The sequence below is a fragment of the Podarcis bocagei genome (assembly GCF_964188305.1).
Source record: "Podarcis bocagei genome assembly, chromosome: 10".
In the NCBI taxonomy this organism is placed as follows: Eukaryota; Metazoa; Chordata; class Lepidosauria; order Squamata; family Lacertidae; genus Podarcis; species Podarcis bocagei.
Window position 1 is genome coordinate 64034037 of NC_138135.1, and position 15659 is coordinate 64049695.

General features: G+C 40.5%; 1 protein-coding gene across 1 annotated transcript in view; it reads right to left on the minus strand.

Annotated features, from left to right (window-relative positions):
* Positions 1-849: 849 nt before the first annotated feature.
* MOV10L1 (Mov10 like RNA helicase 1) overlaps positions 850-15659 on the minus strand; it is a 39061-nt gene continuing 24251 nt past the window's right edge. The window contains exons 16-27 of the mRNA XM_081211487.1: positions 14968-15058; positions 14683-14861; positions 13476-13622; positions 12756-12877; positions 12073-12172; positions 9847-10011; positions 8428-8601; positions 7904-8053; positions 5459-5566; positions 3556-3693; positions 1903-1994; positions 850-1087 (exon numbers count right to left, since the gene is read on the minus strand). Coding sequence (XP_081067613.1) covers positions 1078-1087; positions 1903-1994; positions 3556-3693; positions 5459-5566; positions 7904-8053; positions 8428-8601; positions 9847-10011; positions 12073-12172; positions 12756-12877; positions 13476-13622; positions 14683-14861; positions 14968-15058 — 1476 coding nt within the window. The 3' untranslated portion in view covers positions 850-1077. The remainder of the gene's footprint in view (positions 1088-1902; positions 1995-3555; positions 3694-5458; positions 5567-7903; positions 8054-8427; positions 8602-9846; positions 10012-12072; positions 12173-12755; positions 12878-13475; positions 13623-14682; positions 14862-14967; positions 15059-15659) is intronic.

A 15659-nucleotide genomic window follows, 5' to 3' on the forward strand; every position in this document is an offset into this window, starting at 1 on the left:
CTGAAAGCTGTCATTTCCTTGCTTTCTGGAAGAACTGAGAATGGTTTTTGTGCCCCTCCCCACCTATAAATATGATGAGGAGTTAATGATGCAAATCTTCTCTTTTATGTTCAGCCTGAATTTATGAAACTTTGTATCAGAGAATTGTTATTCATATCATTTGGATTTTATGACTATTGTTTCACCTTTTAACCTAACTGTAAACTGTTTAAGGATTTTTGTAATTTATTATTGTTGATTGCTTTATTGCTTGTAAACCACCATTGTGGTATTTTATATAGAGAGCTGCTGTAGCAGCCAGAATGACAATGAATAAATCAACCTCTCCCCCCCCTCCCATTTATTTTAGGCAAGGATACTAGTACTGTTAGAAGTTGTCAAAACATTTAAGCAGCTCTACTTAAAAGGCAAAACATATTCAAGCATTGCACAAATGCTGCCAGAACCAAGGCAATAAATCCTAGTGGACAAAGGAGGTAGGTGGTTTTGCTGATTGGGCTTTTAAGATCCCCAGGGGAAATCAAATTCCACTGAAAAGGTGGTGGGGGTTCCATTAATTCTCAGGATAAGAGGCAGGACCCCACTGAGAGGTAAGCTTATTAATCACATGTAGGGAATCTGTTGGGGAGTTGCTTGCCATTCTGCTTCCTAAAGGAAGGAAGAAACGGAAAGCAAGGAGGGGTAGTAGATTAGGGAGGAACTCGTGCGAGAGAAATATGCTACCAATATCTGCAGAAGGATGGGGTGCAGCTTAAACTACATCATAAAGTTGGCACTATACCTTTAAACGGTGAACAAAGTATCTTACTATCATTCTTATTTCCATATATACAAGTCCCACAAGACAGCCAACATGCAGAAAACTTTATTCAAATTAGTGATATTTAACGCCATGTAAAAATACAGCAACTTTGAAATAAACATTTGTATCCTATTTTAAGATACATCTGTTTACAGGGCTTTCAATACAAAGTTCTTAACCTGCCAGGGAAGTGCTGGCTTTCTATTTAACCAAACTTCGGGCAGATCGGCACATGGTCAGGAAGATTTAGTCGGTAGTGCAGCAAATCTTTTTAATTACTCAGACCTGTGGATTAACCAAGCAAGACAGGTAATGAAATAGCACTGTTATTGATAGCACTTTTAGTTGAACAACCAGATCAAGAGCACTGGGAATCGTTTCAACAACCAAAGACAACATAGGGTATCTAAATTGCATACATAGAATGGTGGTATTCAGCTAAGTTTCACTCAGAATCAACCTACTAAAATTAAAGGACCTAGTTTTGTCATGTTTGTTAATTTCAGTGGGTCCACTCTAAGTAAACCTAAGTTGAATACCACCCTTAGTTTAGTAGTCGTTTCCTATTTCCCACAAAAAACTGGGAATCACAGTTCTAGGAAGGGGCTATGCTACTTTCTTTCAGCATTATTTTTTAAAATTCCCAGAATCCTCTGAGGATATCAGGATAGTTAAACTGGCATAAAATGTTAAGTACATACGTTCATCACATGTAGCAGTATCTACATGTGATACCCAAGTACTGTATGTTGACATCCACACCAAATTCTGAATAATTTGTTCCTCACATCTTTAAAAGACAGTACTTTCACATGTCTCACTGCTCTAAGCTCATCTGTTCCTGGCAAATAGCAGTAAATTATTGTTTTTCCTATTCTGTTAATATGCTACAGTTTTATAGTTTAAGACTGTGAGCTGAACATTTTAACTCCGTATTTCCTACACACAACATGCATTTTTATCACATGCTTTTTCAGATATGGTAACACCAGTGGCAGATTTATCATTATTTCCTTAAAAGCAGATTTTGGGATAAAGAGCTACTGCTGATTTATCCCTCCCTCCCTCCCTCCTTTCACAAGTGCTGAAAAGACACTCACTGATTTAGATTTTGTAGTTCCTGTGGTAAGTCACAGCCAATGTAAGCTCCATTTGTCAAACTGTATTCCAATAGAGCACTAAAGCAGGCATCCTGAGCAAATAATAATTAAAAGATTGTTAACAACTGCAGAATTTATGAATATGAATTTTAACAAAAGTAACCCTGCAACCAATTTATAACTTTACAGTATTTGAAAACAGCATGCCTAAAGAAGAATATCTTTAGAACATTCTTGGTAGCTGACTTTCACATAAAACTGTTGTTAGGAAACATAGGATGCTATTGTACGAGCTGGACTGCAGCAAACGTATTCTAACACAGCCTTGTGTTTAAACTTGCTTGCTAGTAGACTACCAGGAATTTCATGCAGACAAGTGAGCAGGCTCGGCAAGAAGGGATGGTTTCTTTGGGTAGTCTATTTTTAATGAGCATGTTACTTTAAAAAAGCAAAGGTAAAGGACCCCTGACAGTTATGTCCAGTCGCAGATGACTCTGGGGTTGCAGCACTCATCTCACTTTACAGGCTGAGGGAGCCAACGTTTGTCTGCAGACATTTTTTCCGGGTCATGTGGCCAGCATGACTAATCCGCTTCTGGCGAAACTAGAGCAGTGCACGGAAACACCGTTTACCTTCCTGCCAGAGCGGTACCTATTTATCTACTTGCACTTTTTGGTGTGCTTTCGAACTGCTAGGTTGGCAGAAGCTGGGACCGAGCAACGGGAGCTCACCCTGTTGCGGGGATTTGAACTGCCGACCTTCTGATCAGCATGCCCAAGAGGCTAAGTGGTTTAGACCACAACCCTATACAAACAGCTATTAAAGTGAGGTGTTTGAAGAGTTTATTATGTGTGGGGTTTCTTAGCTTATGTGATTTAGCCATATTTATATTTTAACTGTTGTTTTAATTTATGCTTCCATTGTTGTAGCTTTAAGTTTGCAACTTACTACAAAAGTTACAAATATGAAATACACCAAGAATGAAAACCACTCATCATTAATATTTATGCCATAATGGAAACTTCCTTTCTTCTTAGCTAATGCTTTATTGAATCATATTAATCATTTTGAAGGATGATTTTTGATATTTTCTGATATTTTGAATTACTATGACTTTACTGAATCGATAAATTTGTTGCTGCTTGCTTTATTTAAACGTTATTGTGTTTGATAATATAGTGATTGTAATGTTGTCGTTGTTTCAGTGCTTTTGTGGTCACTGTGAACTGCTTTGAGCTCGACATATGTTGTTGGAAATGCGGAATAGAAATATTAAATCAAAATCAAATCAAATTATTGTGTTACATTTCTACTGAAAAATCTGGGTTCTTTTGGCTTCAGTCAAGAAATTATTGTTGCATCCCAGGCTGTTCCATCTTCAACATAGCTGAATTCACCACTTATTCAATATCATTATGACCCTTTTCACTCTCTCATGGGTTAATATTGCCTGAAGTAGAAAAGCTGGAACACATAAGCAGGCGTGAATGTATTCTAAATGAAAAGCCCTTGCACGTAAATTTTACAGTATTTATACTACAGATAGCCACAGGCAACCTGCCATTCCGCTCTGAAATTAAACAGTTTTAACTGAAGCAAGCATGAATTCAACATTTTGCATTGGCAGATAGCAAGCAAGCAAGCAAGCCTTACTCTGACAAGCACATGAGGATTCCCCACTATAATGAGCAATGCCTTGGGTCTGGTAATTGCCACATTAAAGCGCTTTGAATTAGTAAGGAAACCTAAGAGTTGTTTTTCATCAGCAAATGAAGTTTCGTTTGACCGAACCTGGAAGAAAGCAGAAACATTAAATCCTGCAAAGGTAATTCTACAGAAGTTATATGTTTGTGTGTGCGTCCATATATACACCCACACACATACTCTATGCAAGGTCCAACTATGTTGCCTTGTGTTAGGAGGCAACCCTAAGAGATGCTGTACCACCACAATGCATTAGCTGTGCAACATCTGAGACTGCTGTGATTGGCTGGAGCAGTTGCAGCAGGTCCCAGCTAGAAGTTCAAAAGTCTATAATGCTCATTCCATAACTACTGGAGGGGATCTAGGATGCAAGGGCCTATGATTACAGCGTGTGTGACGGACAGCAGAGCCAGACCAGTTGGGTGATATAGTCCCTCAGAAATCCCAACAGAGTGCTGGAACCTCTCTCTACTTGGCTACCAAGATAGCTAGTCAAAGGGGGTGGAGCAGCACTTTGGGAGGGGGAATAAAAGGAGCATTTTCAGAGGGAGAAAGTTAGATGGGGACAGACAGAGGGCCTGATTTGAGATGCAAGGTAGGGATTAGGAGAGGATTTGACTGAGGGAGAAGTAGTTCTGATCTGAGTGGAACATCCACATTGAGGAGACTATCCATAGGAAGAGGAAAGAGCCTCGCAGCTTAGACAAGAAGACCAGGTTGAGTGTCTGGGGAAGGTATACAGACAGGAGTTAACTGGTGGGCTGAATGTGAGCCAGGAGAGGTAGAAGCTGTGGGAATAGAGATTACCTGAGTCTCATTCTAGCCAGAAGCAGAGAGATCTTCTAGAAGGAAAAGACTCCCAAAACCAGTTAAAAGGGGTGTAGTGATCCCCAGGGTCTGTTACACTATTTGGAAATGCCTCAGGCAGGAGTAGGATTAAGAGGTTGGGTAATTGACAAAAAGTGCCCTTTGCTCGTGAACCAAAATATTAAGCTGTGAAGAAAGCTGTGCTGTGTCAAAAGTATTTTACTCTAACACCTGTCATAACTAAGTAAAGGCGTGAGAGTGAAATAACAGAAACTGAGTTAAGCATTTTACCATCTCTTCTAGAAAACTGAACATCTACCGGAAGTGTAAATCCTGATTTTTAGCAACTGACATTTAAGAAAAGTTGTGCATTTACGACTTTAATGCCTCTGACATCTTAAACTTAGCGTAATTAATAAGTTAACTGTTTCCTGAAAGAACAGAACTCCAGACCCATCCCTGTTTTTACTAACTTTGTTTTGCAAATAAAACCTTTCAAATTTGTTCAATTTCTGCTTAAGACTCCAAATCACTTAAGTTTTCTCTAAAACAAGAATTCCAAAAGATAACATGTGGTAATTTAGAAATTTAATTAGTCGTTGTACCAAGCGGTAGGTTCACTACAGGTTTAATTGAGGCAGTTAGCGGTGGGATCTGCTAAGTTTAATTGGAGCTAGCAGTAGATCTGTTACAATAACACGGCTGCCATTTTTAAAAATATAACAGAGCACAATCCTGTTCTCCCAAACACAAGTTCTGCCCTGGCCAGTGTGAGCTGCCAATGCTTTGGACTGTGGATTCACTCTCTAGCTCTGACCAGCTGCACACTTTCCTGGGAGTAAGCATCCTGGGAGTAAGTGTCACTGAACAAGTAGGACTCATTTCTGAGCAAACTTGCAGAGGACATGCCTATCTAAAATCTCTGCTGATCATTAAGAGTAATGCCACCTATTTTTGCATTGTTTTGTTGCTTCCACTCGCAGCTCTTGAGAATGTGACCAATACTTGGGTGTTTCAGACACACAAATAGCATCTCACTACATACTGTTGATAGGATGATCACTAGGAATTCTTGCCCTTGAAACTCCTCTACAGAACCCACTTTGATGTCCGCTAAATCCACACTGCGCAAGAGAATTCTGATTTTTTCTACCTAAAGAAGAGACAGTATGACAATTACATTTCCGTTATGGCATTCAACACAACTGGCATTAAACAGATGAGCAAGAAATTCAGTTCCTGAAATCCAACTCTGAATATGGACCAGAGGCCAAAAAAGGTTAACCTCCCCAAAGCTAAACACATAACGTAAGGGAGAACTGTAAATTTAGGTGGCTTTTTGTGAAAATATCCTGTTGCCTATGTAATGCTTTACTAAATCCACTCTTGCATCTTTCAAAATTATAAGCTATATGTGTGATGTAGTAAAGAATATACATATTGCCTTGAATCTCAACAAGGCTTCTGCAAATGAAAAGTTTTCTTTATGTTCATGGAGGAGATTGAGATCCAGGAAACGATCCTGCTGGTGGAAGAAGATAAATTTGGGAAGTGGCAAAAGTTAGCTCACATTGTGATGTAAATCTATCCAATTTTCAGTTTCTCAAATAATATGTGAACCAAAACACTGCAATCCTTCAAAACGTGCAGTTCTCCAACTCTATAGTGGGTACACAAACATGCACCTTAGGGGAAGTGTGCCTAAAAATGCATTTATTAGAGAAAATAACACGCACAAATGCACTACAGGAGGGCAAATTGCTTACAAAAATCAGCATGTGAGACAAAAATGTGTATATTAGTCAAAATAATAGTAATAGTAATAGTAGTAGTAATAATAATAATAATAATAATAATAATAATAATAATAATAATAATAATAATAATAATAATTTATTATTTATACCCCGCCCATCTGGCTGGGCTTCCCCAGCCACTCTGGGCGGCTTCCAAAAAAAATATTAAAATACTGTACTACATCAAAACAGGGCTGCCTTCAGATGTCTTCTATAAGTCTGGTAGTTGTTGTTCTCTTTGACATCTGGTGGGAGGGCATTCCACAGGGAGGGCGCTACTACCGAGAAGGCCCTCTGCCTGGTTCCCTGTAACTTGGCTTCTCGCAGTGAGGGAACCGCCAGAAGGCCCTCGGTGCTGGACCTCAGTGTCCGGGTAGAACAATGGGGGTGGAGACGCTCCTTCAGATATACTGGACCAAGGCCGTTTAGGGCTTTAAAGGTCAGCACCAACACTTTGAATTGTGCTCAGAAACGTATTGGGAGCCAATGTAGGTCATTCAAGACTGGTGTTATATGGTCTCAGCGGCCGCTCCCAGTCACCAGTCTAGCTGCCACATTCTGGATTAGTTGTAGTTTCCGGGTCACCTTCAAAGGTAGCCCCACATAGAGCGCATTGCAGTAGTCCAAGCGGGAGATAACCAGAGCATGCACCACTCTGGCGAGGCAGTCCGCAGGCAGATAGAGTCTCAGCCTATGTACCAGATGGAGCTGGTAAAAAGCTGCCCTGGACACAGATTTGACCTGTGCCTCAATGGACAGCTGTGAGTCCAAAATGACTCCCAGGCTGCGCACCTGGTCCTTCAGGGGCACAGTTACCCCATTCAGGACCAGGGAATCCTCCACACCTGCCCTCCTCCTGTCCCCCCAAAACAGTACTTGTCAGGATTCAACCTCAATCTGTTAGCCGCCATCCATCCTCCAACCGCCTCCAGACACTCACACAGGACCTTCACCGCCTTCACTGGTTCTGATTTAAAAGAGAGGTAGAGCTGGGTATCATCCGCATACTGATGAACACCCAGCCCAAACCCCCTGATGATCTCTCCCAGCGGCTGCATGTAGATGTTGAAAAGCATGGGGGAGAGGACAGAACCCTGAGTCACCCCACAAGTGAGAGCCCAGGGGTCTGAACACTCATCCCCCCCCCCACTTTCTGAACACGGCCCAGGAGGAAGGAGCGGAACCACTGTATCACAGTGCCCCCAGCTCCTCAAGACGGTCCAGAAGGATGAACTCTAAAATTCTTTTGAATTCTCATGGGGACTTTTTGTTGTATGGGCAAATCACAATTTGATGAGGAAATGTTGAACTTAAATACTAGAAAAATAAGAAACCGAAAGAAACCAAAATTGACAAGATTCACCCATCTCTAACGTACACTTTGTTGTCTGGGGGAAATATTCTAATAACTTCAGCAATGTTAGTAGACTTATGTCCCCAGCCAGATGAGTTATAAATAGCAAATATGATGAAGATGATGATGATTGAGATGTACCTTCTAACTGTTTTTTTAATAGTTGTGACTGCCATCCTACAACATGGCTTTTAGAACCTCTTAGGGTAAGCTGACAATACCACCCCAGGTAACAACCAAAACATGTACCCACAACATTCCATACAAAAAGAAAACGAAGAACAGACAAAAAACAAAGAATAGCATAGGCACAATAGAAATCCATAGCATGAAGCCATACCTGCTTTTGATAAGGCGTAATCACTCCAATATCTTTCTGTGACACTGAATGGTAGATGCTTTTAGCAACAAGGCAACAATAAAACATTACTTGGACTGCTTCTGTAGGATTGAACCAAGAAGGATTGTAGCCTTCACGTGTTTCAGTGCCCTGGCAATTGGGAGGTGGGAAAAGAAAACCGTCAACAATGCACTTTATATTTATTTTTCTGAAAGTCTGATAGCCTGTTTTATTCTCATGATAACCATTTTGATAATAAAAGTGACTTTAATGTGGTTATCACCAAACAAATGCATTTTCATATTAATTAATTAAGGCATTATTATTATTTACCAGAAAAAGTCAATTATTTCAACAAAATTGGAATCTTTTTGTTTTTACTTAAAAATCTGTCAAAATCTTTCTTCAATTTCTAAGTATTTCGTTTACTTGATTTAGGGGGGCAGCTGCCCTCCCCAGCTATGCCCATGCCTAGACCCTAAGTTTTGCCAACCTCTCTTTGGATACAAACATGTTTTACGTACTCTCATTCCATGAAAAACCAGGGGGAAACCTTTCCTTGGCAGCTTGTTCCATCCCAACAAAGAGTTTGTAACAGAAGGATCAGCACACACTTCCAACTCCTTATGGTAAAAGAGTCTAGATGGCAATGTGAGCAGTGCAGCATGTGACCTGTAATTCTTCACAAGCTTTGTAATCTGCAAGCAAAGAAAGTAAAATCCAAAACAGGGGGCTATACATTATTATCTGAAGCAAACGCTTATTGGTACATGGGGCCAGTTTTGCCACGTTTCAAAGAATGTCACTTCTGGAAGCGGCTTCCTGATGGACTTCACTGGGAATATGTCTGTAGTTTTAGATGCAAGGTAAGGTAAAGGAGCCCTGGAGGGCTAAGTCCAGTCAAAGGCAACTATGGGGTGTGCTGCTCATCTCGCTTCAGGCCGAGGGAGCTGGAGTTTGTCCACAGCTTTCTGTCATGCGACTAAACTGCTTCTGGCACAATAGAGCACCATGACGAGTGCCAGAGCATACAGAAATGCTGTTTACTTTCCCACCACAGTGGTAAATATTTATCTACTCACACTGGTATGTTTTCAAACTGCTAGGTTGGCAGAAGCTGGGACAGAGCAATGGGAGCTCGCCCCATCGCATGGATTCAAACTGCTGGCCTTCTGATCAGCAAGCCCAAAAGGCTCAGTGGTTTAGACCACAGTGCCACCCATGTCCCTAGTTTAGATGTACAGATTGGCTCAGTTTGTGTTGATCTTTGCCAGCCCATGTATTAAGACTGGAACAGGAGCTGTGCAGGCCACATTCTTTGCAGAGAGAAGAAACTTGAGTTCCCCAAGACAAATTCCATCAATGTCCCCAATCGTACACGATGTCACTGACTCACTAGGCTGGGGAGTCCCAAATGTTTCCAACGTTAAAGATGTGATGCTACTTGCTGATTACACCTGTTTGAAAAGGCCACTGGAGTCAATGTTATAACTTGTACTGTATTTTAGATCTGCTATATAATATCTGTTGAGAGGTGAAGAAATTGCCTAGAAGACAGCAGCTTGCATTTAATGAAGAGATACAAGATTATATACGATACACCAGAGTGGAGAATCTTTTTTAGGTCGAGGGCTGCGTTTCATCTGGGCAGCCTTCCGGGGTCATGTGCTAGTGGTGGGCAGGGCCAGAGGCAAAAGTGGGAGGGACAAGAAATATGAATTTTATCTTCGGGCAGTATGCTAGTTTCAATACACCTGCAGACACCACCACCTATAAATACAAGCAAGTATTATGAGGGTGGCAAGTTCTGATGAAACATGGTTTTATCTGGTATTCATAACATTTGCTTTGTATTCTTTTGGTATCAGCAAAACTACTGGTTGACTGCTGTACTGAATAACTTCAGAGACTGAGCGGTTAACATCATTCCCCAACTAACTTACCAACAGAGGATTGTATGATTCAGTAGCACCAAAAGCCTTCTCATCTCTCTGATATAGAGGGCGACTCATCAGTCTCTCCAGCAGGGAAATGTGCAATCCATAAACTGAAGCGAGCCTGGATTTTATTACTGGACCTAGCTGCATCGGATCACCTGAAAGGACTATCTGTAAATACAATTGTTTATTATTATTATTTTAAAAAGGGAAACTTAAAATCAAGTTCTAATGTAACTTTTTCATGCAATGTATTTACAAAACATGTTCAGGGGATCTTGGAGTAGTGTGCCATCAACATGCAGGTGGCTTCCAGCTCACTCTGCTTTTACAGCTGTCCAAGGAGGACCTGATGATGCCCCAAACAGATACCTGGAGTCAGTAATGGGCTGTAGGAAGGCTAGCAAAGTGAGGCTAAATATATATTTTTTAAAAAGAGGTGCTGTTGATGAATGGTCTATCAGTCTAGGGAAGTGGTATTCAGTCTGCTCTAGATCCCCAATCCTCTCTTAAGGCCAGCGTTCACAGTTGGAGAGGGGTGGGGGGGTACTGTGTGGTCCAGCACTGCTGCTAGATGCTCAGGTAGGCAGCAAAAGCTTGGACTGTCTTCTATCAGCTCTGGTTGGTGAGAGCTAAATGGGCCAGCTTGAAAGGCACAGCTAGACTGGATTTGAAAGGCGCAGCTAGACTGATTTACTGCAATGCACTGCATATACAGTATGGCACATTCGGAAACTACAGTGGTGCCTCGCAAGACGAAAAGAATCCGTTCTGTGATTCTCTTTGTCTAGCGGTTTTTTCGTCTTGCGAAGCAAGCCCATTGACGGATTAGGGGATTAGCGCTATTAGCAGCTTTTAGCGGCTTATCGGCTGATCGGATCAGCTGATAAGCAGCTTAGCGGCTTAGAAAAGGGGGGGGGAGGAAAAAAACCCGCAGGAACTCGCAAGACATTTTCGTCTTGCGAAGCAAGCCCATAGGAGATTCGTTTTGCGAAGCACCTCCAAAACGGAAAACTCTTTCGTCTAGCGAGTTTTCCGTCTTGCGAGGTACCACTGTACAGCTGGTCTAAAACACGACAGCTGGACTATTAAGTGGGAATGAACTCTCTGAGCATATCATGCCAGTACTAAGTGTGCTTCACTGGCTAGTGGGACAGTATTTTGTTTCCATACTCCAGTGCTGGTTTTCACCTTTAAAGCCCTAAAATGGCATGAGTCCCAAGTAACTGAAGTAACACCCTTCTTCAAATTAACCTGCTGAGCAGTTAAGATCTTTGTCTGAAGCCATTCTTTTGGGTACTCACATATTCTGAAATTAGATGGGTGGCTACTAGAGGGAGGGTTTTTCTTTTTCTTTCCAGTGATGGCTTCCAATTATGAATTTCCATTATTGAGCATATGGGTCTAGGAAGCACCGGGCAGTCCTTCAGGCTTAGTGGAATAACTGAGTTTATGGGTAATTTGTTTCTCCCTAAATTTGAATTAATTGTTTTAATGTCTACTGGTTTCAAGATTTTACTGCTGTATTGTACTGCCTATTGCTGTTATGTTATTGTTTTGACAGCCACCTAGAAACGTTTGCAAAAAGGCAGCATTTGTTAAATGGGTCCACAATTCTCCTGCCTACAGTTAAGTCACTGAAATCTTCTGTCTGGATGCTATGGAAAGATATATCGAGAACAATAATGTGCAATATGGAAGAAGAGCCAGTTCAGTCATTCCTCCTGCTCAGGCCAATATCTTTCCCAGCCCTTCTCAAGAATTCCTCTCTTCCTTTTGTTTTCTTAGCTGGAGATGCTGGAATAAACATGAACATTAATTTGTGACCATGTGGCGTATTACCTTACTAAGCTTTAACAGTGTTTGATAACTACAATATTGCAACAAGATGACAATTAAAAATCAAGCATATTGCCATTTAGAGCATGTTCACACTATCAAATCTTGTCTTAAGAAGCATGAGATTCATGCATCCCCTTTGCTCCTGTTTTTGCCAGCAAATAAGCCTGGAAGTCACAATCAAGCTTTGCAGCTTGTGCAAAGGAAGAAATGACGTAGTTGCATGCAGCGAGTGCTTTTGTATAAGCACATCCTTAATATCATATGCACCAGCAGCATATGACAAAATCTTCCAAAAATGTTATATTTTCTTCTTTCTAGAAACTTTATCTCACGACTCTCAAAGGAAAGGAAAGAGGCTCAACCCAACGAAGGCGGTAGAAACGTACACACCTGCCCACTGACTTCTGAAATCAGCCCCAGTGGAATGAGGCTTTCTGGTTCACTGGCCTGTCCTGCTTCATCCAAAAATGCATGTGTAAAGTGTCCAAGCCTAGAGTTAATAGAACAAAAGTTGAAATTGCTGGCTTGTTGCACGTTCTGCCATCCTGTGCTGGTACCAAAGCAATTATTTAAAAAAACAGAAATACAATACTTGTGAATGAATAGTGTTTCAATCCAGTTAAAGCCTTTGATTATCAATTTGTACAAGATTCAACAGGCTGCCTTGGGGCTGCTTCACGTTACAATAAAGTGAATATACATAATCACCTAACATGCTGATATGTGAACAAACTGTGGAAGACTTGAGGCTTGTGCAATCCCTTCTTTTGCTCCTTTACAATCCGTGGGGCTCATGTGCTCCCCTCTCCTCCTCTTTCACATTCATGAAGAGGAAATGGGAAAACTTTTGCCAGGAGAAGCAGTGGGTGACAAGGTCACTCAGTGAGTTTCATGGAATTTTTTGATAGTTAAAATGACACGTTAAAACATTCAATGACTCATTATGAATAAAGACCACAGAATGATGGTTGTTTTTGAATTTCCTCATTTTTATTGGTTCAGGTGACTACTTGGGGCATCTTTACACCCCTGTCTTGTTCTGAATGTTTCACAAAAACATGCATTTGCAATACCTTATTCCTATTTGGTAGAACATTCCTGCACTGCTGCATGTCACTATAATGATCCTGAATCGAGATGCTTTCCAAATGTCTTCTCCGTCTTTGCTGTAAAGCTTTATCACATCACTGAGAGTCTATCAACACAAAACCAGGAATTGGGCATTCAGTATTTTTATCACAGGGTAAATGTACAGCGTATAGCTCATGTACACAGAAGGCAGTACAGTAAGCCTGCAACTTACGTACATTTAACTTGTGAGCATTCACCTTTATGTGAGTGGCAAAAAAATCTTTAAAAGGGGGCAAGATTCTGTGAAAAATGACTTTGGCAATCCTACCTGCAGTTGCACTCAATGGGTTTTGACTATATGGAATTTTGGATTTAGGCGCAATCCCTGGAAGGTAACCCCTGTGTAAGCTGCGGACTTACTGTATGCCAAAACCAAAGCAGATGCCAATAATTTGTGTTTGTTTCTGTGAAGTTTTACTGACTGCGAGTCAAAAATTCTGAACTATATGGGACCAAATGTCTTGACTCCATATAAGGAAGCTTTCTATGTTGCTAAGCATTGCTCAGTACAAATAAAGGGAGAAAAACAGCAATGAATTCATACTAAACAAACTTATTGTACATAGCCAATGCTGAGCTTTTAAATGCATGATCTACCTCATAATGCAATTAAGATACAATGAAGTCACATAGGGTACATCAAGCTTTTAAATAAAATTTACCTCTTCATTTCTGCTGGAAGCGTTAACTCTAACCATAACTCCTGGCTTTAACAAGTTGCTGTCATGAAGTCGTGAACAAACTAGATCTGATGCACTGTTTGATGGCGCGCAGACCAGTATTCGGCTGTCTGGTATGGTGTAATGTATCTAAAGTTTTAATTAAAAATAAATAAATCACAAATTGTTAAAAATACTGAACAGAATTGTTTTGCTATTTTTTCTTTATTCATAAGTCAGCTGCCATTTAATAAACAAAGACCAACATTTGTAATAGTGATTTCCCCCTATTCACTCAAGTTCCAAAATCCATGTTATTATGAAATCTTCTTGAAGAGGGACAAAGATAGGAATGCTGCTGCCTTCAAAATATCTCTATTATCCACCAATTACAGCTGCATTCACATGCCATGGTAAATCAGTTAACGGTTCACTGTGAATGCATATATGGTTCCTGCTTCGTTCCTCTCTTAGTATGAGCAACAAAGCATGATTTTTGGCTTAGTGTTGCGTCCAACCTGGGAATTGTGGTTTGCTTTGTAGCTTATTGTTCACACTTGTGCTAGGGGAGATGCAAAGCACAAGCAATCTCTACATCCAAAGCAAACCATTAACTAAGGGTTACCATGGCTTGGGAATACTGGCTACGCATCAAATTAGGGTTTTCCCTTTTTATATTGATCCGCCATAAAAGGTTTCCATTCTGAAACACATGAAGTTGCTCCCCTTCAATACATTAGAGCAACATCACTGTGTTGAGTCTCACGCCCAGAGGATACAGTGTAGACAGGGCAGGTCATGCTACCCGCAAATCAGAAATTACTTGTGGTAGAACTCTATTGCAGACAATGCCTTGGTTCTCTCTTTCTACCTTCTCAAGCAATGGGAATGCACCTCAAAGCTAATTCATTGTTAGACAAATACAGCCGTACCTTGATTTTCGAACAGCTTAGTTCTCAAACATTTTGGCCCCTAAACGCTACAAACCCTGAAGTGACGTTCCTGTTTGCAAAGTATTTTTGGAAGCTGAACGTCTGTCGGGGATTCAGATTGGCTGCAGGAATTTCCTGCAGCCAATAAGAAGCCGCACTGAATATTTTGGAAGTCAAACGGATTCCATTCGACTTCCAAGGTACGACTGTAGTTGACAAAGTTAAAATTCTTTAAAGTGGCAGTGTTGAAACCCAAATATATTGTTGCTAACTGTTACCTGCAAAATTGCTTCAATCACTGTGACAGTTTTACCAGTTCCTGGTGGTCCAAAGAGAATGTAAGGAGTTGGACGACATTCACCACTAAGAATCCTTTTCACTGCTAGTTTCTGATGCTCATTCAGCATGGGATTGAAGAAATCACAGTTTCTTCTACTGGATACTGAAGTTCCATTTACTACATTCAAAATTGTGTATATTAAAAAGTGTTTTTCTCTGGCTTGCAAAAAAAAAAGTCAGTATTTAAAAAGTTTTTCTATTATTTACAATATTCTTATACTAACGTGTTTGTGTGGCAATAGTCACCACGTCAGAAATGATAGCTCCCTCGTCTTTTGGCATCCTTCTTTCATTGCCATTTTGTGCCCTCTTATCCTGCAAGTAGCAAAAGAGAAGATCCAACAGTATTTAAATATACAGTATTTAAAAAATAGTAGCATCTGTTCAAATTTTAGATTTCATAATTCTATGCAAGTCATGACTTAATAATTTCAGGCACAGCTTATTCCTGTGTAAATTCCAAAGAGACTTCAAACAGTTTGCATATACAACACTGCTTAGAAAAACATTTGAAAAATGTTTGGAAAAGAGTTCTTAAAATGTGAAGAGAGAAGACAATGAACTTTTCTCCTCATGCTGTCCCTGACTTAACTAAACTTATTGGGAGGAAGAGAGAGATTAGTTGCTTAATTTGGAAGAGGGGAAAGATGTCCATACTTAACCTTCAGATACAGCCACTCTGGGCCTTTCCCATTCTGGTAAGCAAAGTTTAAAGTTTATGATGGAAGGAGAAAAACAGGGCATGAAAAAGCCAATAAAGATTTAATAGAAATTCACCAGAGCTGTAGAGGCCAGACAGTGCATGTAACTACCCAGCTTACTCATGCAGCTATTCAAAAGAGCTATGCAAACATGCAGCCAAACTCCAGGTTTCTCTGTTTTGAATATTTTTCCCACCAGGGATTTAGGAGTATAG